We start from the raw sequence: 22,519 nt of genomic DNA, 5'->3' as shown, positions 1-22,519 counted from the left end.
GCGCCCCCGCCCGCGCGCCGGAGGCCTGAAAGGGGCCGCGTGACGCCATCGGGGCGCGACTTCATCTTTGTCAGTGAACAAAATGGCGCCGTACTGCGTCCTGGCGGCTCGGCTGCGGGTGAGCAGGGGGGAGGCGGCGGCGGGCCGGGGGAACGGGCGGCGGCGGCGGGGCGGGAGCCGCGGCGGGGCGAGGACCGTTAACCTGCCCGCCCGGCGGGCGGGCGGCCGCAGCCTCCGGTCCGGGCCGTCCCGGGCCGTCCCCGCCTCCGCGTGTAGGTCAGCGTGTCCCCGGCGCGGCCTAGCGCCCCGTTTCCATGGTGATGGCGGGGAGGGCTGCGGCGGCAGCGCGGCCGCCTCCCGGGCCCCGGGGCAGGGTGTCTGCCGCCGCCGGGCCCGGCCGGCCCTCAAGGTGAGCGCAAGGTGAACGGGGAGGCGGCCGGCCCCGGCCGGAGCCCGCCTCGCTGGACCGGGCTCGCTGTCAAACCGCGGGCCCGGCGGGGCGGTGAACCGGAGGGCAGAGGCCCCAGGGGGAAATAAAAGGCCTTTTCTGGGGACGTGCTTCTTTCGTCCTCTCGTCTTCGGTTTCTTGTCCTTCTCAGCGCGCAGCAGCACAAGGTGACCAACTCCTCATTGTGTGAGTGAGCGAGCAAGCGAGCACAAAGGCTGTCTTTTGGTGACTTTGCTTCGAAAATCCCGCTTTTTAATGTGAAGGGAGGCCTCTGGGTGAAAAAGATGCTAGGGTCTCTATGTAAATGGGACCTCGGAAGGCTGAAAAAGCAGCTGGGACAGGCACAGAAACTGCCTTTTTATTTCCAAGGCAGTGATAGCAATTCTTGTAGTCTTGTCTATTGTGACCTCTAAAAATCACATTTGCCTGTCATATGAGCTCGCCAGAGATTTGCTCACTCTAGATGTTGTCTTTAACCTGTCCTCCATAATAAAGATTTCACGAGCCTTTGAAGCCTGGAAGGCAAATGTTGGGATGCAATTCTCTTTCTTTTAGGGCCGCTAACAGGGATGAGGAAGCCTGTGCTCCCCTTAGTAAAGCACGTGATGAAGTCAGGCAATTTAACTTCTCAGTCTGCCATTTGTGACCTTGGCCAACATGTTCTGTTTTCTTAGGGAGCCAAAATGAGAACTTGGCTTCTAGTATTCGGACAGTACTTTGTGAAGCTCAATTCATGTTTTGTATTACTTCCCTACCTTAGAGGTAGGTATTTTAGTAAAGCATAGCTTTTTTAATTTAAGCAAAAGTTACAGCATAGCACCATTTCAGTTAACTTTGTATATTCATTCTTAATTATTAAACAGTTTTTAATTTGTACTTTGAACAGAAATGACTACTCATAAAATGAAGGCAAATGCCTTATTAGAATAATGAATTGGTTCTTGTTTTGTGGTGTGTCATTGCATGAGAACAAGCAGCTGTTTGCTAAAATTTGTATAATGTAAAACAAAGGCTGCGCTAGCACAGTGAATATGTGGAATTTAGTATTCTAGGAGGCTGTCTTCTATTAGCAGGCTCAGGGTACATGTTTTCTTTCTCTCAAGGACTAAACCTGTGATGGTAATTAAACATGCTTCTAGGTGATCTCTTTAGGAGGCAAACAATTTTTGCCCATGCATAGCAGCCTAGAGTTTAATGAATATGAGAATCACCTTGCCAATCACTGTGATAGTGCCAGCATTGACCATGGCACATGTTATTAATGTCGGTTCTACTCACCTCCCGTCCTAGAACTGTTTTGGAATTGAAACTGCATAGGAAGCTTACCTCTGAGGGAAGTAAATTGGAATTAGCCTGGTTTGGGCTGACTGTCCTATTTAAAGTACAATTCTTCTAATAGCCTCGAATAGTCAGGATCTTTTTCCTGCCTATCTGAGAGATGCTTTTAGTAGCATCCTGTTTCTCAAGCCACGTTGGCTGAGGACTGACTGAAAGAGTAGTACTATAAGACTCTAAACCATCTGAAGTATCAGGGGTTTATTGAAGGCCTGGTAGGTAAGTACTGAAATTATGTATGGGAATCTTTGTGTATGCTGGCAAAAAGCAGTGCTGGCTAGAGCTAAACTGATCTTCAGAACCCTAATTTTGGTTGCTCTTTGGAGGTGGGTCGAGAAAATTAGATGGCATTTACAATTTGATTATACCACACTGCTTTTTTTAGGCTGAATCGTGGTGAAAGTTGGAAAGTTGGCCAGTGTTCTTGCATCAGGGAGGATGAGGAAAGATGGTATTTTGGGTTTCAGCTAGGATTTCTAGGACTGATTTCCCAGATTGGAGTGCATGTAGCACAGTTGCTACTCTTTTGAACATGAGCTTTTGCTTACTGGACTTGTCTACTATATCTGCTGCCAAAATGTGAGTTAGTTTCTGAATTCAGACTCCCCTTGCATCTGGACCATTCACTGTAGTGAGCTAAATGCAAGACAGCTAGCTTTTCAAGATAAGCTTTTAAAATCTATAGAGGTAAGTGTTGGCTTCTTTACAGAGATTTCAAAAAATAATGACCCATTTACTAGGCTGGCTTTTTTGTGTCTTTTAAGGAAGCTTTTCACCTGCCAAAATACTGATAGTCTTAGGAGCCCTGTCATGATTACTGCCATTTCTTTTACTGAAATCTGAATAAGGACACTCAGGTGCTGGGGTAATAAATTCAATGCTAGATGAGAGGAGATCACTTGGCAGCTGTTTGCTGGGTGGTTGGTCTGGAGATGAACATTTCCTAGATAAAAGGGAAAATGTGTAGATTGCTGGCTGCCTACTTCCCTTGGCTGTGGGTCTCAAGGCACCTCTCAGTACTCAGTAAAAAAACTGCCACAGAAGCCCCCCACACCACCTACTCTTTCAGGGAAGAGTGGGGGGAGTGAAGCTGGAAACTGTTAGGCTTGTAGCTTTTCCTTAATCTTGTAGTTCTGCCATGCTGTTTCTGAGGATGCAGTGGAAGAAGGACAGGCATGGAGAATCGACAAGTGTGATGAGTAATATGTTGTAGATTCTTTATGAGGAGAGATCAGGCTTTTGAACCAAGCAGTGTACGCTGTTGCTCATTGGTGGTGGTGGATCCTTAGGCTTGCTGTGTGCCCACATGAGAACAATCATGTGGAATCAAATTAATTTCTAACAGAGCAGAGATGTGGGATGAGATTTAGATCCCAGTAAAATGAAAGTAGCACTTTTTTAATAGGTGCCTTTTAAAAGTCTTATGTAGACAAAAATTATTTTCTAGTCTTCTGAAACGGATTGGCCCAGGTGATTATTTTTCCCCAGTCTTACTGGCCATCACCGAAACGGACCTTCAGTTTTCCAGCCTTCTCTTGCCAATCTCCATGTCCAGACAGGATCCTTCACCTCAGACATGCTCCCTTCCCACTTCTGGTAGCCTGAAGTTGTGGTCAAGCAGGAGTCAACTACTTTGTATCGCTACTTCTGTGATTATGATTTGAATAAATACTACATTTCATCGAGCTGTTTCATGAAGTAACAAGATACATAGACATGTATGTTCAAACAGAAAAGATTTTATCTGAATTTTATCTGGAAAGTTTCTTTGTACCTCTCTTTGAAGAGCCCTGCCTCAGATTTTTATAATAATCAGCTTTGGTCCCAGGCGAGACTAGAATGCTATGAAGCTTCTGCCATTACTTTAATGTGCAAATCCATTCTTCTGTATGCTGAATTACAGTGAAATTTAGCTTTCAGTTTACTGGGTGACAAGGGGAAACACTGCTAATCAGTTGTGTTGCAGGGTTGGGTGGGGGGTGGGAAGAAGGAATTACTGCATTAAACCAAAATACCGTTCCTGGTCTGGGGAAGAGATTATTTTTCCATGAAATCCCTCAGTGTTTTTTCCAGCCACTCCAGCAGTTGGAGACTTTCACAAGATAATGGATATCTTGTGAAGTAAAGACATTTCCACAGCGTTAATTGTGCTGGATAAATGCTTAATTAAAAACAAAAAAAGGGGGGGGCAGAACAAAACAAACACAGAAGTTATGTGGCTACTAGGTAAAGAGCAGCTTATATATGTTAAACAATGAGATGCTGGGTGGTGTTTGTTTTGTTTTGGGTTGGGTTTTTTGTTTTTTTCTGGTGGAAGAAGGAGAAGTCTCAACTCTGACACCTGTGATACATTCTGGAAGTTCTAAGCTTAAAGTGCAGCACAGTGAAATTTGATGACTGGGTTTCATTTGCACTCCTGGAGGAGCAGTGCCCTCTCTTGTACCCCCATGTTCACTTACTTCAGTTATGTAACAGAAGTGGTGTGCAGCTGCTGTAGGTCTGTGTTGCTCCTATCAAAGGCTGCATAACTAATAGCTGAGGATTGTTTAGTAAAAAAGCAAACTACACCCTTATTGCTAGTGTGCTGGCTATTATGATCTTGTCTAGATTTCCTGAACTTTTTATTGTGTAAGATACTAACAGATGTTATCAAAAGGACAATAAAGCAAGAGATTTGGATAAAAATTGGTGATGTCTCATTGATCGTGATTATTTCAGGCAATGTTTTCAATGCTGGTAACAAGAAAACTGGAAAAAATATTCACAAGGGAAAACTAAAAATCATTGAACAGATCTAAAGAATTGACTAGCATTTTTGACAGTGCAAAACCAGTGATAGGTACTGTGATTGTGTTCTGTGTGAGGAATATTTGCTGATTTACAATCATACATACAAAAGGGATATTTAGTGCAATAATGCTATGTTTATTAACCTGTACTTATCAAAACTTTGTAACACTGAAGTAGAGGATGAATACAAAAACCAGGATTAAGATTAAAGTGTAATATTGGAGGAGAAAGAACTCTGAACTCTTGTCTTCAGTCTGTTTCCAGACTTCCAGTGCTGATGAGTGAGACTTTCAAAGGATGTAAGAAATTCATGTGCCAAATCCTTGGAAGTTTTTATGGAGGTTGCCCTCTGACTCAGTTTGCAAAGCTGCGTGAGAGCCTTTTAATGCTGGGCACTGACCTGTCTCTTTCAGGTCAGGTGCTGTAAAGGTGCTCGCCATAGCCTGCCCTTCTTCTGTATTCCAGGGAACTGTTTCACTGTGGAGGCTGCCAAGCAAAATTTGGGCTTTTTTTTTTTTCTATGGCATTTTCTTGTGATGTGTTCAGCTCGCAGTATCTGTCTTGCTGTTAACTCACTTGTAGGGCATGTGCAAGGCTTTTCTTAGGGGAAAGGTGAGGATGCCTTTGTGAGATTGAAGATAAATAGCACGTGGATCTGTGCAGCCATGTTGGTGAAGCTGATGCATTTGTTCCACATCTTGCCTCTCTCCTGCTCTGTGTTACATCGTAGACCAGGCACGTACATCGAAGTCACTCTAGCTCACGTTGAAATGCAGCTCATCTTATGTGGAAATGTAATAAGCTTTGTAACGGTATGCAGGGACCCTGCATAGGGAACTTGGTATGCGATGGTGGAACAGATGGGTATCTACTCAGTCCCATACTGTGTCACCTGCAGGTCCTTCAATATAAACTCAATACCAGTGAGCAAATACAAACCTAGGGTTAGCTTACTTTGGAGACTGTGTAGGTGGTTCTCCACCATGGCTGTAGCATGCCAGGAGTATAGCAAACTGTTGTTTGCTTCGGAATTAGTTCAGCATTGCCTGAAAGCAGATTTCTCACTTAAAGTGTAAGGCATCTGGTGCTATAAATAGAAATGTAAAACAATTTGGTAGATGCTACCTGTTCTGGGTAACCTGCTGTCTCACTGTTTAACATAATACACAGTATTGTATTATCAAAAGTTCACTGGGTGCCTTTAAAAACCTTTGCAATTTTTCTATTCCTCAGCCTGTACAATCCCAGGAATAACAACTGAAAAACAATTGGTTTATTGGTATGCTATAGGAACTCACTCTGCAAAGTTCCAATGCTAATACTCTCCTTTTTCCAGCATGCCTTGAATAGTGGGATACGACGCTACCATGTTGCTCCTGTCCTGTGCCAGCGGGCCAAGGTGGCCATGAGCCACTTTGAGCCTAATGAACACATAAATTATGAAAAGCTGGAAAAGAACATCAACATTGTCCGTAAGAGGTAAGAGTGGAGGAGGGAAGGGCGGGGCTCAATATGCAGAATTTAGCTCTGCAGTGATGGGAGAGGATGAAAAAAAATATGTCATGGGGCCCTGGCATAGGGCGTATTTACTGGGGAGAGCAGCTTTGAGCAGTGGCAGCTGCAGACGCAGTGAAGCATGAGATGTAGTGTCTCCACATAGTGGTGGGGCACTGTGGGAAGGGTCGAAGGTTACGGTGAAGCACTGTGACATGCAGAGAACCAGGCCAGTGCAGAGGAGGTGCTAGAAAGGGCTCTGTCCTCTTTGTTTAATGCCCACCTTGAGGAGCCTTCATATTGGCCCTTGCTCCTTTCTGGGGAAGCAGCGTGTGGGCAGTGGTCACTATAGGCTAATGCTCCTTTGCACTGTTTTTCAACAGTGAATGTTCTCCTGTGTTCCACTGTAGGCGTTAGGCATGGGAAAGAAGGCTAGGAATTTGTAGCATATGTAAACACAGTGACCTTAATCTGCTGATAGGCTTGTGTGCCTGCTAAGTTGTCATTCCTGCTCCACTTACCTTGGCAGTGGTTTGTATGACATGTCCTTCAGTCTTTGCGTCCTTTGTTAAATGTGGTAGCTCTCATTTCAAGTCATTATGTCTACTTAGTTACTTCTCAGAAGATCTCACCACTGACATAAATGGGTTCCTCAACTGATACACCTGCAGGATGAAATGTCTGAGGTTGTAGAACTCCACTTAGTTGTACTTGCTTTGGGATCTGGTATTTGTGAATTGAGTCTAACCTCTGTCTCACCTCCACATTTGCTGTCCGGAGGTATGACTCAAGAAGTGAGCAGAGTCAGTGTTTGTTTTACTGTATAGGAAGATTATAAAAGAAAGCATAAAGTGACATCAATCCATATACTTTTGAACTTTCTGGACTGAGCCCTTGTTTTAGCTGACTGCCAGTTGATATTTTAGTGCTGTAAGAAGAGCATGCAGGTTTCTTTGTGTTCATAGGTCTTAAAAGTCTGAGTGATACAGGGAAGTGTTCTGTTACATGCTTAAAAGGGCAAATGTTGAGGTACTACACAAGATGCAGATACTAAAATTCTACTCCCCAGGCTTGACCGTCCCCTGACCTTGTCTGAGAAGATTGTATATGGACACCTGGATGACCCAGCAAAACAGGAGATTGAGCGGGGCAAGACCTATCTGCGCTTACGGCCAGACCGTGTGGCCATGCAGGATGCCACTGCTCAGATGGCAATGCTACAGTTCATCAGCAGCGGACTGCCAAAAGTGGCTGTGCCTTCCACCATCCACTGTGATCACCTCATCGAAGCCCAGTTAGGTGGTGAAAAGGATCTTCGAAGAGCCAAGGTCACTACTGCAGAGACTTAAACTCTGTCTGTTTGAAAGCCTCTTTCCAGTTGAAGGAAGAGATATTATTTTTTTTCCCCAGAAGGACAGCCATGAATCAGATAGGGTAACAGATTGCCTGTGGTGGTCAGCTCTGTATAGGGGTCAGATGCAGCAAAGAAACAGAGTAAACAGATCTTTGGGAGTTTTTCAGCTGAGAGTGATCCATTACATGGTTTAAAGGACCATAAATGAAGGAAAAGCTAGTCTTAATCTGTTAATGATGGAAGCCCAGGTCATATACATGTTCTGGAGAGTGAGAAGCTATTTCAGCTAAGGGAAGAGGAAAAATCTTTTTCAAAGGGAAAGAAAGGAAGACAGATTACTCTAGAGAGTTATGCTATTTATGCTGCAGTATGGCAGCGTGAAAAACTTCCTGAACATGTGTCTGCATTGCACTGGTATATCCTGTGAGGGGGGAGCAAATAACTACTTTTGTTTCCTAAACCATTTGGTAGTGATTAGCTGAAGAACACTAACTGAAGCATGTGCAGCTTTCAGGACTAGTGAGGATAGGTATAAATGTGTATAGAAGCATGGAGAATGTTGGGTTTTATTTGGGAATTTCAACGTGGTGTTTGTCCAACTGCTGATCCACTGACATTTTTAAATTTCCTGCTCACTGTTTTACTGCTTATTCCTCTCTAGGGGCTTCTGTTAAATAGAGACAGAGTCACCTCTGTCCTACATACCACAATGCATCTGCCAAGGAAGAACATGCTCTTAGCATAGCAGGGAGGTGGGGGAAATCTTGTTACTCCAAGTGGACCTAGCCTAAGTCCACTGTCAGAGCCAGGAAGAATTGTGCCTTGGATGTTGATACCAGAATTTAAAAACAGTAAACAGTTTGTGGGGGCTCAGCTGCATTTTAAGATTTTAGTCCCTATCTATTCTCAGAAACTCCTGATGTTGAAGTAACTGCTTCTGGCTTCCTCCTTTAGGCCACACTAGAGCAACTTACTTATACCACTCAGAAGTGAATTTGGGAGTTCTTGCTCTGCTTGTCTCAGTCATAAGTTGTGCAATTAAGAATTTGGGACTTACTAAATAAGACAGTTTCTTTTCTTCCCTTCACCTTCTGTCTTCCCCTTCCCCCTATTCCTGCATTTGTGCTCTGTAGTGCAATTATATTTGCTGCAGCCCTGAGCTGAGCCGAGTCCCTCCTTTGCCATCCACTCTGAGCAGAGCAAGTAAAGGTCCTGCTGCCTTCTGAGTGGATTCTGCTGCTGCCAGTTGGCACACAATGAATGCTGGCAGGCCAGAGGGTGGTTTGGATCTGCTCCTGGCACATCAGCATGCTTTATTGGGGGAAGGATGCACAAACAGAGTGAAGTGACTGGACTCCCAGTGGAAAACAGGGCTTAAAGAACTGCTGCTGCCTCATGGGAAACTTCAGCAAATGCGTGCTGAGACAAGTCTTCCATTATCTCCAGTTTCCCCTTTCTCTTTATTCTGAAGCGTAGCTGTATGAGAACAGTCTTTAAGAAACTCTCTCCTCCTAGTGCTTATCTTATCTACTCTGCCACTCCTCTGCCAAGAACTATCAGGACATAATAGTGTCATACTTCCTTGGCAACCGTGGTTATTCTCACAAGCAATTTTCACGGTGTGACCTCCACCAATAATGGTGCAGCAAGAAAGGCAGCATTGTGTGAGTCTTAAACAGGGGACTTGGTAGAATGAGAAATGACACCCACCAACTCCCCTGGCAGCGAGCAACTTCCAGTTCCATTTCTTAATCTGTAAAAATAAAGCCAAAATGCTTATCTAAGGGGTTTGAAATGTCTGCAAAGCATCTGTAAAGCAAAAGGAACAGCTGGTAGAGAAGAAAGGAGGGGCTAGAAGAAGAGAGGGAAACAGGTTAGAAAAAAAACCCCCAACCCTCAGAATTCAAGAAATGAGCAGAACATTTTTAAATGCCTTATTGGCAGGGTTTTCCTTTAATTGTGCTATTTCCCTTGTGCTGTTTGGAATTGGAAACTAAAAAAGATGCTATAGTAGAGCTACAAGTTGGATGAAATTAAATGGCCTGTTACAACTGACTGGCAAACAGTCTTGATCCCTTTTTGTTTTAAGAGTGATGTGCACCTCCCCCTAGCTGCTACAAAACTGTGGAGCAAACTATAGACAGACATGGGAGGGAAGGGAATGTGTTTGAATGAGCTCTTGATGTATGGAAGAACAAAATGTGTTACTAATGCTGTGCGTTTCCCTGTGTGAATAGGACATAAACCAGGAGGTGTACAACTTTCTAGCAACAGCTGGTGCCAAGTATGGAGTGGGATTCTGGAAACCTGGGTCAGGAATCATTCACCAGGTAAAGTGTGTGTGTGTTTGCACTCTTTGAACATGGCAGTGGCTCTTTTACCTTATGGTGAAGAGAGAGCTCAAGTGCAAACCATTGGAGAATTTCACCAGCTTAGGGCAACAACTGGCTTTCCTTGAGGCGGGTGAGGTTTCTTGCTTGCTCTCTCTCAGTTATCTTGACAACAGTGGTTTTTCTTAAAGGTTATTTTGGTCAAACTGTAACCTGATGCATGATTAGGTAGTGCCAAGAGCATGCCACATGAATCACAGAAGCTTGAAATATCTTAACTGCTTGTGGGCTGGCTCCTCTTGCTATGATTGTGACAGTAAGGTGATGCCATGAAGCTGGCTACATAGGGCTAATGTGAATTGCTTTTGGTGGTAAGGAAAGCTGCTTTGGGAACATACTTTTTTTTAGGGTTGTTTTGTATGTGTTTGGTTCCATAAAAACCAGGAGAGTATATAAGGACACCAAACAGAGCAGCTTGCTTTAAGTACTCAAGAATGGCAACACATAACAAGTTGCTATGTGAACTGAATAAAATGCAGAACAGTTTCCAAGTATGAGATTCCCTTGTTATAGCACTTGCACCTTAAAAGAATATGACTGTCCCAAGATAACTTGGCACTTAATGAGGCTTTTTGTTCTTTAAAACCATCACCTGTGGCAGGATTTCTCTAACTTGCTCTTGGTTGATTTGCTTTGTGGGTCCAGTAGAGATCTTTCATTGTTCCTCTGGGTGGCAGGCAGTAAAAATTGAAGTGCAGCACAAAGCAAAAGGAGTGGAGAGGAGAATGGATGACTGGTAAGCATCCTGTCAGCAGGGAATATGTGACCCAGTCTGGTCAAGAGCTCTCTGCTATGTTTTCTTAGCTACAAAATGAATTACTTAAGGTTACTTTAACTTGGTGTGTCACCACAGAGAAAGGAAATAGAACAGGTGAACTCTCCAAAAGGTTATGGGAACACCTCAGGTCATTTATGCTCAGAAACCACTCGTAACATCCGTCATGTGGCAACATAGCTCAGTGTCGGGGTTACCAGCTTTCCTGGGGCTGACTTTCTCCAGCTGGAGAAAATTGGTTGTGTTGTATAGCTTCAGAGTCCAACTCTGGCAAAATGGGGCCTTGAGGGTGACCTTTCTTGCACAAGTATATTAATGTGAGCTACAAGCAGGTACAGCTGGAAGTACTGGAGGCAAAACCTTGGGTCTTCTCAATAAAGGACCACCTTAGTTCTTTCCACACTGTTCTGTAATGCACATGCTGTGAGTTCTGCGCTTCCCAGAAAGGTGGTCCATAATGTTGGTATGGCACATATGCAGTGAGAAGTTCATTGGCTTGAGTTCTCTACTGTTTTGCTGCCATAGAATACTCATCATTTTTCATTAAAGAACTGTTTTGTGGCTTTGCTAGTAGAAGAGTATTGTGTGGAATCAGTAGCAGCAGTAAGTGAAGAGCAGCCTCTTGGTGTATTTGTGAGGGATTCTTCTATGTGATTAGGTTTTGGCTAACAGCATGGGTTGGAGGAGCCTGCTGGTATTCTACTGCTACGGGAGCATAGAGACTATGAAAGGTCTCGCTAGCACTGGATAGGTGAACTGGCTTGCTCAGCAGTTGATTAAGGGTGTGGAGACTAAGGAACAGACTCTTGAGCCCTAACAAAGGTGGCACTTTAGCAAAAGTCTAAACTGGAAGGAAGGAGTCTTTCAGTGAGAAAATGGAGATCACTTTCTAAGTTTTCTTACTATCCTGGGACGAGCAAGGATCCTGGGGCTGAGACTTGTTACCTCATTCTGTCATTACATCCCGCACAAGGAGTTTGAAACAGAAGTTAATTTCTAATCCAAACCAAACTTAATTACTTTCTTGCTACTGAAATCTGCAAATACAAACGGATCTAAATTCTTGTTCTTGTCTTCTTTCTTGCTGTCTTCCCCCTCTTTTCCCAACAAACAAGCAAGCAAACAATCCATTTTTATTTTCAGATCATTCTGGAGAACTACTCCTACCCTGGGGTTATGCTGATCGGCACAGATTCGCACACCCCCAACGGAGGTGGCTTGGGAGGAATCTGCATTGGTGTGGGTGGAGCTGATGCTGTAGATGTCATGGCAGGAATCCCCTGGGAACTCAAATGCCCAAAGGTAGGAGCAAAAGGAATACTAATCCTTGATGTGAAGGGTGAGGTATAAGATATGTAAGAAACGTTTACTTTCAGGCACTACTTATATAAGGCACTATATATCATTACAGTCTTGTTTGTAATTGCACACTGGCTTAAACAGCTGCTCTATGATATATTGGTAGCTTTGAGTTTCCATTTCCAGCTTTTTTATTCAGGGACTGATAGTGATAGATGAGTATTGATCTCCCTTCAGTTGGCCCTGTCAGTGGTGTCAGCCCTTGTGCACATGTTCTGATACTTCAGGATTTTTCTCCTTTTTGGTACTGTGACCACCTCGGTTCTTTGGAAAAATTCTGAGGAATTGTTTTGGCTGCTGAAAGGAAATGGTGTCAGTATTTTTTTTTCCCCATTAATGTTGCTCAGGTTATTGGTGTAAAACTGACTGGCAAGCTTTCAGGCTGGAGTTCTCCTAAAGATGTGATCCTGAAAGTGGCTGGCATCCTCACTGTCAAGGGTGGAACAGGAGCCATCATCGAATACCACGGGCCTGGTGTGGATTCAATCTCTTGCACTGGTAAGACAACACTGATCTCTTATCTGAGTGGATTGTTGTTGGAGCTGGGTGTTGAGTTGTCTGTGGAGGCTGGGAAGGGAATTGGACAAGAAGTACTAAATGTTCTCCTTTAGCCTGGCCGGGTGATAAATACATGGCAAACTGGGAGAGTGAGTGAGAATGGTGTAACAAGATCGCACTCCGTCTTGGTGAAAAAGTGACCTCTCCGTTAAATCTTCTTGTGACTTTGAGAACACCAAGTGGTTAATTGTGAAGAATCCTTTAAGGTGGTGTGTCAGGATAAGAGTAAGGGTGGAAGTATTCTGGCTTATACTTAGAGAGTGAAGATGTCAGAGAGAAAGGATGACATTTTCATTTCAGCCTAAAATAGGCTGTGGATAGAGGAAAGAAACAGGTTGAAGGGGGTATATGGGTGACAGCTGCTGAAGAAAAAGCTTTTTAGAAAAGCAGGGCAGAGGGGAGACCAGAAGGCAGCAGCAGTTTCTAACATGCAGTCTTACATTAGCTAATTGTGGGGTCCTGGGTGCTGAATTTGAACGAGCAAAAATGGCAGTTGTCTGTAATGATGCTAGTTAGGACCAAATTACAAGAAGCGTCCTTTCCTTTGGCTTGAAGTGCAGCCTTGAAGCTGGGCTTCTCCTTTCCATTTGCATGGCTTGGCTGCAACTTGGAATATTGGGTTTTACAAACTGAGAGCAATTTGGGATTATTCTTTTGTGAAATCAGAGGAACTTGACCTGTGATATCTGCTTCTAGCTTGCTAAATGTAAAACAGCAGCTTCTACAGCTTCATTGCTGTGTCCTTGAAAGGCATGGGTGATCCCAGTGCCACGAGCAAATGTGGTTTTCTTTTATATTGTGTTCCATCACTGGAAGCTTTTTATTCAACCCATTAAATTTCTCACAAATTTCTGGCTCTTACAGTAAAGAGAAATGAGATGGTAGGGATGGACAGGATGCTCATTGCAGGTAGCAGAGACACTGATTACTGCTGTAAATATATTTGGTGCTTAGTGCAGACAGGGGGTTCCCTGTCATCCCTTCCAGTATCTGCAAGAATCAATGTAGCTTTCAGCTCCTTCCTTGCGGAAAAGTCTGGTTGCAGGCACAGTATCGATCAGAAAAGTTAGGGGCTGAGCCAGCCATTGTGTAGTCAATGTGTCTGCTCTGCTGTGGAATTTGGTTTCAGTGGCTAATGCCCTGATCTCTCTTGGCTTTGCTGTCTTTCCTGTGGACTGACTTTTGAAGAATTGAATGGCCTTGGACTTTCTCATTGACACTGCGATCTCTTCTCCCACTCCTCTAGGAATGGCAACAATCTGTAACATGGGGGCTGAAATCGGAGCTACGACATCGATCTTCCCTTACAATGCACGGATGAAGAAATACTTGGGCAAGACTGGGCGAGCCGGTAAGGGTTTGGGGGTTGAAGTGGGTAGAAGTGTGGGTTCAACTGAAGGCGTATCCTGGGAGCAGCATCCTCCTACAATGGTGTCTGATGCGGCTCCTGACCTTGCATGGTCCCGTAGGTCGTCTGATACAAGTGGGGAGTCTGTAGATGAAGTGGCTGGGGAAGTATGTGGTGGACCCCCTGTGTTTAGTTCTTCCAGACTTCTTCTTTTCCCTCATATTTGCTGCACTTTTCAGATCTCTCTTCTTGCTTATTCCAGACATAGCTGCACTGGCGGATGAATTCCAGCAACACTTGGTACCAGATTCTGGTTGTCAATATGACCAGGTGATAGAAATCAACCTCAGTGAGGTAAGGCTTCCTTCCTGCTTGCCATCTTGGATGTTGTGATGTGACTCTGCTTTGTGTGAATGAGGACCAAGCTGGGGGTTTGATGTGACATCCCTGGTGCTGTGCTAGAACATATGAAAAACACTCGGGTCTGCTTCACTGACAGCTCCTGCTCTGGTGTTTGTGTAGAAGAATCCTGTTTAAACATCTTCCAGATAGAGATATGAAAGGAATTGATTTGCTGCTGTGTTTGGGTTTTTTTTTCTTGGCTACTGAAATTTCTGACTTTGTCACTGTTTCTTAAAGCTGAAACCGCATATCAATGGACCTTTCACACCAGACCTGGCGCACCCTGTGTCAGATATTGGTGCTGTGGCAGAAAAGGAGGGCTGGCCTGTTGATATCAGAGTTGGTGGGTAGCATTTGCTCTTTCCTCTGCCTTCATCCTTGTGACATAAATGTTGCTGTCTTGGGATAAGCAGTTAGTCACATAGCTTGGGATCCAACCCTTTAATTACTGCCGTATGTCCTTTGACTTTGGTGCAGTGTCATCTCTTCATGGCCATATGAATTTGCTGGGAAGAGTAGTGACCACCAGGGTCAGATATGTGGGATGAGATCTGGGATAGTTGGAGTGATTTTAATCTCAAGAGGCAGACAAGTTTTTTTTTCCTTCTTGGAAACTTTGAATGATTGGGCTGCCGGGAATGTTACCTGTTGAAGAGCACCTTTGTTAAAAGTCTGTTGCATGGATTTGTCTGTTGCAAAGATCTGTCAGGAGCATGACTGTCAGTCCTCCCAGCAGTTGGCTGTTGAGCTCTCGGGACATTAAGTAAAGTTAGTACTTGGTGTCCTAAAGAGCAGGCTTGGATATTTATATACTCACTTGTGGGATGGTAACCTGTTGGCTGGCTTCTCAAGTGTTGCTCACTGGGAGAGTGAAAAGAATGCAGATATGTTGTAAAGGCCACATTCCAGGTGGGAAATGTATTATTCAATAGTGTTACAAGTAGGATCAAGAGCAGCTGTAACTGAAAGAATTTATTTTTTTGGTGTCAGGATGGTATAGTATGTCCTCATGTGGCCTTCATACTGTAACAAAGGATGCTTTCTTTTCATCATTTCCTCCATTTCTTGCCATCTTGATTTGAAGCCTTTTCTGTCTTTGTGGAACAATACCTCTCTGTGGTAATTTGCTTAACCAAAGTGCAAGTAGGTGACAGTCAGATCTCATAAAAAAACAAAAACAGACTAGTGACCAGGTAGTGTGATCTAACTGTGCAATCTCCAAAGCTGGACAAGGGATTGCTTGTGACCACAGTATATTGCTGGGAGGCTTGGTGGTGTTAGTACCTGAAACCATTTCAGATTCTTTGTCAGCAGAGAAGGTGGTTGTCCCTTGTTTTTTCTGGTGAGAGATGGGTCAAGGAGAAGCTTCCTAGAACCGGGGCTGCAGTAACCACTTCCCTGTTTCTGTCAAACGCCACAGGCTTGATTGGCAGCTGCACCAACTCCAGCTATGAGGATATGGGACGCTCTGCAGCAGTGGCAAAACAGGCACTAGCACATGGATTGAAGTGCAAATCTAAGTTCACAATCACACCAGGCTCAGAGCAGATCCGTGCTACCATTGAAAGAGACGGTTATGTGAGTATGGCTGCTCTTTACACTTCCAAACAGTCAGTGTTAAACTCTCTTCCAGACAGTACTCAGGAGTCCGAAGGTGACTAATAGAAACCTCTTAAACTTTGTCTTCACTTATTGCTAGAGATGCAATTGCTGAGGTGGTAGCCAGCCTTGTGTTACTGTGCCTATGGGTCCTGCTGTCACCTTGACAGTGTTTTGACCTGCTACCTTTAGTACCTGGGTGTAAAAGAACGGGATTGGAACTGGACGGAGCTGAGACAGTTACTGGGAACCAGGGCCCTGAGGAGATAAAAGTATGCATAGCAAGGGATGCCTCACCCTCCTGGGATTCTGTGGATGGCCATGACTGACGAAGGGCTAGTACCCACCTGCAATCCAGTTTTCTCCTTTAAGAACCATTTAGGTGAGCAAGCCCTTTGTCAGAAGGTGGTTACTATTTTAGACTAAACTTACAGCAAAACTCTGATTTAAAAGGAATGTTTCTGTAGAGGAACCATGGCCTGCTTTCTCCCCTTTTCTGTGCATAAAATTATGTTTTAATTAGTTCTAATATTTAGAAAAAGTTAGATGCTGTCACAGCGTGGGGACTAAGTCTTTACATGTGGATATGTCCAGCCAATGCTTAATGCCTCCTCCAACAAAGTCCACAGTCATACCTTTCCTTAATACCTGCCCACTTAATTGAATCATTTTGCTGAACAGACTGAGCAGCCACACACACTTGCCTGCACCATTACTAATTCTCTCCTTACATGGACAGGAGGTGTGTAGGATATTAATCAGACCAGACACTGCCCTGCAGTCAAATATCTGTGAGTAGCTGGATTGCTCAATTTGAAGCAGGTAGAGAATGGGAACATCATGGCAAGTCATCCTGTGCTCTTCCTCAGTGTTAACTTATAACTTTACTGGGATCGAACCCCATGTATTTATAAAAGTGACTCAAAACTTGCAAGTGAAACAAGGAGAATTTTCTCAGGCTTGGTGCTTTCTGTTAGAAGACAGGTGTCCTCTTCCCCTGAAAGAGCAACCCCAGAAACGTATTCCAGCCTTTCTACTAGTAACAAAGTTGTTCTCTGCCCCCAGGCACAAATCCTGCGAGATGTTGGAGGGCTGGTTCTGGCCAACGCTTGTGGGCCATGCATTGGCCAGTGGGACAGGTAAAGTGAAAGATGGACCTCACTCTAGCTTTGTATCTTTTAGCTCCTGAAGTGCTCTGTGAACCCAAATTTGATTGTAAATATATTACACTGGGAATTAAAAATAAATGCTTAAAACCCCATTGGCCATAGCTGTCTGATATGCACTGGAGGAGGAGGAATGAAAGACTGCAGATTTATATTGAGCTTCAGATGAATGAAGCTGCAGAATGGCCAGAAGTGTGGCCACATCTGGAGGCTTCTTACAGTAGGCAAAAAATGGGAAGAGTGATTTCTTATCTGTGAGAGGGTGGACTGGTGTTTGTATGGTCCTTTTAAAATAAGAAAAGTGATTTGGTCCAACTTCAGTCATTGGAGTGGCAGGGAGGAAAAGTCCCCATAGGAATAAGGTGTGGGAAACATTCTCATGTGGCTTTGTCATTGCTAATGGTGGGGTTTCCAAAGGCAGTGTACTTAGATGATTATTGTTTAGACAGTTCAACAGTGTGCAACACGAGCTATGAAAACTACTTCAGGAATCAGTGTCTGACTTGGTTTTGTACTGTCCTTGCTTTTGAGTCTGTGCTTAAGGGAGGAAGACATGTCCAGGCACCAATGCATGTTTCCAAAAGATAGTGATTGCTACCAAAACCAGGCTGGGGGATTTTAGCAGCAAGACATCTAGAAGCAATATTATGCCCTTTGGATTCAATGAGCATGTTTGTTTCTTTCACAGGAAGGACATCAAGAAAGGAGAGAAAAACACAATAGTTACGTCCTACAACCGGAATTTCACAGGTCGAAATGATGCCAATCCGGAGACTCATGCATTTGTGACCTCTCCGGAGGTAAGAAACAGCCAGAGGGGGGCTGTGAAATAGTTCAGGGTGTCTTGGGAGCTAATTTCTCTGCCTGCAGAAGAGACCCAGTGTAGCTTGGTTTGTATTTTGGCTGCTGGCTTTGACTTAGGTGTAGGATTTTCAAATTAAGAGATGGGGGGTAGAATATGCCTTTAAATTTGTCATTTTTTTTTTTCTTTCAGATTGTCACAGCCCTGTCCATTGCTGGCACTCTAAAATTTAACCCTGAAACAGATTACTTGACAGGAGCAGATGGGAAAAAGTTTAAACTAGAAGCACCTGATGCAGATGAGCTGCCCAAGCTGGTAACTGCTCAGTCTGGAGATGGAGGGAGGGAAGGCCTGTCGCTAGTAGTATTTTATATGTAGTAAGGGAACTTTCGTGCACTTACCTCTTCCTTAGTGTTAGAGCTAGAATGGGTGCAGTTGCCTGTATTGGCTTGTTCTGTTCACGTGCTGTTCAGGGTGGCTGAGGCTGACGATTTTCCTTTCTTCTTTGGAAGGAGTTTGACCCAGGCCAGGACACGTATCAGTACCCTCCCAAGGATGGCAGTGGGCAGCATGTGGATGTGAGCCCCACCAGCCAGCGCCTCCAGCTGCTTGAGCCCTTTGATAAGTGGGATGGCAAGGATCTAGAAGACATGCTGATCCTCATCAAGGTCAGGAGTGAAGTGGGGGAACACCAGCTGTGACAGGACTGCTCAAACAGGGGTTTGCATGTCAATTGCTAGAAGCTTTGGATGTGCCTTTGAGCTATCTGTGATTCCCTCCCCTGCAACCACATTGTTACAGAAAGTGAAGCAAGTGTCTTCCTTCCAGCTGTTTCCTTCTGATACTTCTTTCTATTACAACTAAGAGACTTTTCTCCTTTGGGCTAGTGGTTAGCTAATACCATGAAAAATGAAGCTTGTTATACCATGTAATACAATCCTACCCACACCATGCAGTTTGCAGAATTCATCCCAGTTACAGCCTGCAGTGGAAGACTGGATGGTTCTTTAATTGGCATCTCTAATACCTGACTGGTCTGAGATGCATTTTGTCTAAAATGAGGTCGTTAGGAGCTTCTTATCTGTCAGTATGTGTGTTCCCATTTTATAAAAAGAGAAATTACTTGACAATAGTTAAACATTGCATTTCAGTCTCTTAATGAAGATGTGGGTTTCTCCTCACTGCCTGTGGTAACAGGATGAAAACTTCAGTTAATATTGATGGGTTCTGAAATGCAGTCGCTTAGGAAATGACCTTCAGGAACATTGCTGATTCTCAGTGGCAGAGAGTTGCAGGTACTCCCAAGGGCCATACTGGGCTGTGCTTGAGTTTTTGACACAGGCAGTTCCTTTGCAAGCACTTTGGGACTTCCTGATTGGAAGAAGGGCCATTATCTCTGGTTGGGGATTCTATTCTTACAAGCTGAGAAGGTTTACATGCAGATTGGAAGGTTAGAGGAAACACTTGGCATCTTGCTGAACTCCCCCAGCAGGGAGGCTGAGCTGTAGGAGGAAGAGCTTAATTGCTTTTTGTACCTGAAGAACCTGCTGCTAAGGGAAGTGAGGACATGGCAGGAGGTGTCACGGCTAAGTTCATTTTTGTAATTTACCCTTTGGAACAGGGATGTTCTTCCTGCCCAACGCATGCAGAATGACCATTGTGCTCTGCCTTAGAGTGTGTTGATTCTGTAACAGATGCAATTGTATTGGGTTCGTGCCCTTAAAAAGAGATGTGAGGATCCTTCAGAATAAAAAGTGTTGAGGAGGGGTCAAGTCACTGATCCATCTAAGACATTCTTCTCTTCTACTTCCTTTCAGGTAAAAGGGAAATGCACCACTGACCACATTTCTGCAGCTGGACCGTGGCTCAAATTCCGTGGCCATCTGGACAACATCTCTAACAACCTGCTCATCGGTGCCATCAACATTGAAAACGGCAAAGCCAACTCTGTGAGGAATGCATTAACCCAGGAGTTTGGGCCAGTCCCAGACACAGCCCGTTACTACAAGGTGAGACTTTCCCCTGACACATCTATTTTAAGAGGATGTTTACGCTTTGGGCAGTCTGTGCCAAGATGGAGGATCTCACCCTCCTGCTCTCAAGTAACAGCAGCTGGGAATTCACTCAACGTTGAGGCTTTTTCTTGGGACTTCCTCTGATGATGGCAGTTCCTGTAGGAGATTCTCTCCCTGCCTGCTATGGGGAAGAGGGAGAAGGATCTTGTGACCCAGAGGGAACCAGAAATCGTAGATGAAAGGGGAAGAACTCCTTTAGGCACTGCACACCTTACAAGGCACAGGTGTCATCAGACTGCAATAAAATCTCACCTCCTGGAGGGTTTCACCTGTGACTCGTCTAATGTTTAAATAAATTCTAATCTTGTCCCCTTCATTCTTTAAAACTTGGCTTAGAACCTCAGGAAATGTCCTTTCACCCTCTGGACAGCTTGGCAGTGGTCTCAGATTGGTTCTTCTAGCAGACAGAGGTTAAAGTTTTGTGTTATCACTTCCAGAAGTAGAGCAGGGATCATGGCTGGTGTGAACACTGCTCTGGTACAGGACCATGGAGGGAGAGGTGGCAGCAAGGATTTGCTCTGGGTCTTAAGGGTAATCCTCCTTGGCCCTCATTAGTGAAGGATGGCAGTGCCTAACTGCTGTGAAGAGCTTAATTCCTTTCTGCCCTTCCTCAGAACCCAGGGGAGCCTTCTGGGAGAAGGTAGCATAGCACAGCAATGTCAGCAGTGTAGGACTGAAATTAGATGTGTGGGTGGACATTTATTACTAATTCCTCACTTGAGTGACTACAGAAATGTAAATCTGTTTCTTTTGTCACAGAAAATGGGTGTCAAATGGGCAGTTATTGGGGATGAAAACTACGGTGAGGGATCAAGCCGGGAGCACGCAGCATTGGAGCCACGTCACTTGGGGGGCAGGGTCATCATCACCAAGAGTTTTGCCAGGATCCACGGTGAGTCCTGCTTCCCCTGTGAGGTGTGTAAACAGGATGTATTTGGTTGGGTAGAAGTGGTGTTCACTTTGCCATAGGGCTCAACACCTATGGGCACGAACCCTATCTGCTGACAGATTGCAAGGTCCCTCTTGTCAGGAATCCTGTTGCATATCTAGTTAGATACGCCACAAACAGTGGGTATGCTGATTTTGCTACAAAGATAGGAATCGTTGCTGCAGTACTACTTATGAGAAGCACTAGGCAGCCAGAAGGTAATCCTGATCCCCTGCAGTGTGTCGTTACAAGCGTGCTTGGTGGTTTGCTCTCCACAGAAACCAATCTGAAGAAGCAAGGTTTACTGCCTCTCACTTTTGCTGATCCAGCGGACTATAACAAGATTCATCCTGTGGACAAGCTAAGCATTGTGGGGCTGGCAGACTTTGCACCTGGAAAGGTAACTGGGTCTGGGTGTCTTGTCATTGCACTGGGGGGAGGCAGGGATGTGCCACTGATGGGGAACGGTGTTGTGCTGTGTGTTTGGGGCCTGGAGCAGCACAGGCACTGATGGGCAGCATGGCCTGCCAGCCAGATGAGACACTTTGCACCAGTGGTCTGGGGGGTGAGCGTGCAAGCCAGAATCGGGTCGTGTTATTCTGAGCGGTTATGAGAAACCCTCATACAATATTCTGAATTCCTGGACTTGTTGCCTTAAGCATGAGTGCTCCCTAGAAGGAACTGCATCCACACTTCTCTATGACTCCCCTGAGCTATCATTCTTCATTTTCAACCCTTTAAAAACATGTAGGAGTTGTCCTGTGAGAAGCTTCAATTAACTTGCTTCCTTGAAGGAGAAGGGGGGGAATAAAAACTGTTGTCTTCCTTTAGCCTCTGAAATGCATCATCAAGCATCCCAATGGGAGCCAAGAAACAATCATGCTGAACCACACCTTCAACGAGTCACAGATTGAATGGTTTCAAGCTGGCAGTGCCCTGAACAGAATGAAGGAGCTGCAGCAAAAATCAAGCTAAGTATGCACAATGCCCCCAGCACACTGGACTCAATTCAGCTTTGGCATTTTCATGAAAGTGCAATTCCATGCCTCCTGTTGGAATAAATGTCTGATCAAATGTAACCATAGCTTCCTTTTTGTTATGGTACTTCCTCTTCACTGACACTATGAAAAGGGAGTGCAGCTAGGCTTACTTTTTGTCTTTTAAATGCCCCAGCTCCCTTTTTCTATTTTGGCTCAATTTCAGTTGTCCCACAGTTATTTATATTTGGAAATAACCAGCTAAGGTGGGTTTGTCTGCTCAGTTGGTTGTTTTCTGTCCATTCACTTTACTGATGGCTAAAGAAATAAAATGAAAATAAAGAATGTGACCATCTCTTCTGCCTTGTAGTGTTATATTCATAATCCTGCTCTTCAGCCCCTGCTTCCCCTGTCACAGGGAAGGGGAAAAAGAACTTCTTGGAGATGCCCAGTTCTTATTCTGCAAATCCCTGCTGCACACAAAAACACAAGGTAAAAAAAGAGCCCTCACACCTGTCTTGCACTGTTTATCCCTTGACACTAACCTACTGCAGGCTATGCTCATGGCTGTCACTGCCTTTCCAACTACATTCCTGTCCTGGGCAACAGTGCCACTACTGCAGCAGTGACAAATTTGCAAGGAACAAGCGATTTATATGCTTTCCCAGCATTGTGCAGTAAACTTGTTTCCTCAAGCACAGCTTGCTTTCTCTACAACG

The 22,519-nt window shown here is 44.6% G+C and overlaps 1 protein-coding gene across 1 annotated transcript; it reads left to right on the top strand.

The window, feature by feature from the left end:
• The first annotated feature begins 8 nt into the window (after nucleotides 1-8).
• On the top strand, nucleotides 9-22,155 carry ACO2 (aconitase 2). Its single transcript, XM_075050983.1, has 18 exons — nucleotides 9-118; nucleotides 5,910-6,052; nucleotides 7,137-7,395; nucleotides 9,659-9,751; nucleotides 11,730-11,888; nucleotides 12,293-12,443; nucleotides 13,750-13,854; nucleotides 14,114-14,205; nucleotides 14,491-14,596; nucleotides 15,674-15,831; nucleotides 16,918-16,991; nucleotides 17,707-17,818; nucleotides 18,013-18,135; nucleotides 18,333-18,488; nucleotides 19,638-19,829; nucleotides 20,655-20,787; nucleotides 21,102-21,223; nucleotides 21,655-22,155. The coding sequence occupies exons 1-18, from the start codon at nucleotides 83-85 to the stop codon at nucleotides 21,796-21,798; spliced, it is 2,358 nt and encodes a 785-aa protein (XP_074907084.1). The 5' UTR covers nucleotides 9-82; the 3' UTR covers nucleotides 21,799-22,155.
• Nucleotides 22,156-22,519: the final 364 nt, after the last annotated feature.

The sequence above is a fragment of the Buteo buteo genome, chromosome 19 (genome assembly GCF_964188355.1).
Source record: "Buteo buteo chromosome 19, bButBut1.hap1.1, whole genome shotgun sequence".
Lineage (NCBI taxonomy): Eukaryota > Metazoa > Chordata > Aves > Accipitriformes > Accipitridae > Buteo > Buteo buteo.
The sequence above is the reverse complement of the archived record's forward strand: the minus strand, read 5'-3'. Positions and strand labels throughout refer to the sequence as shown.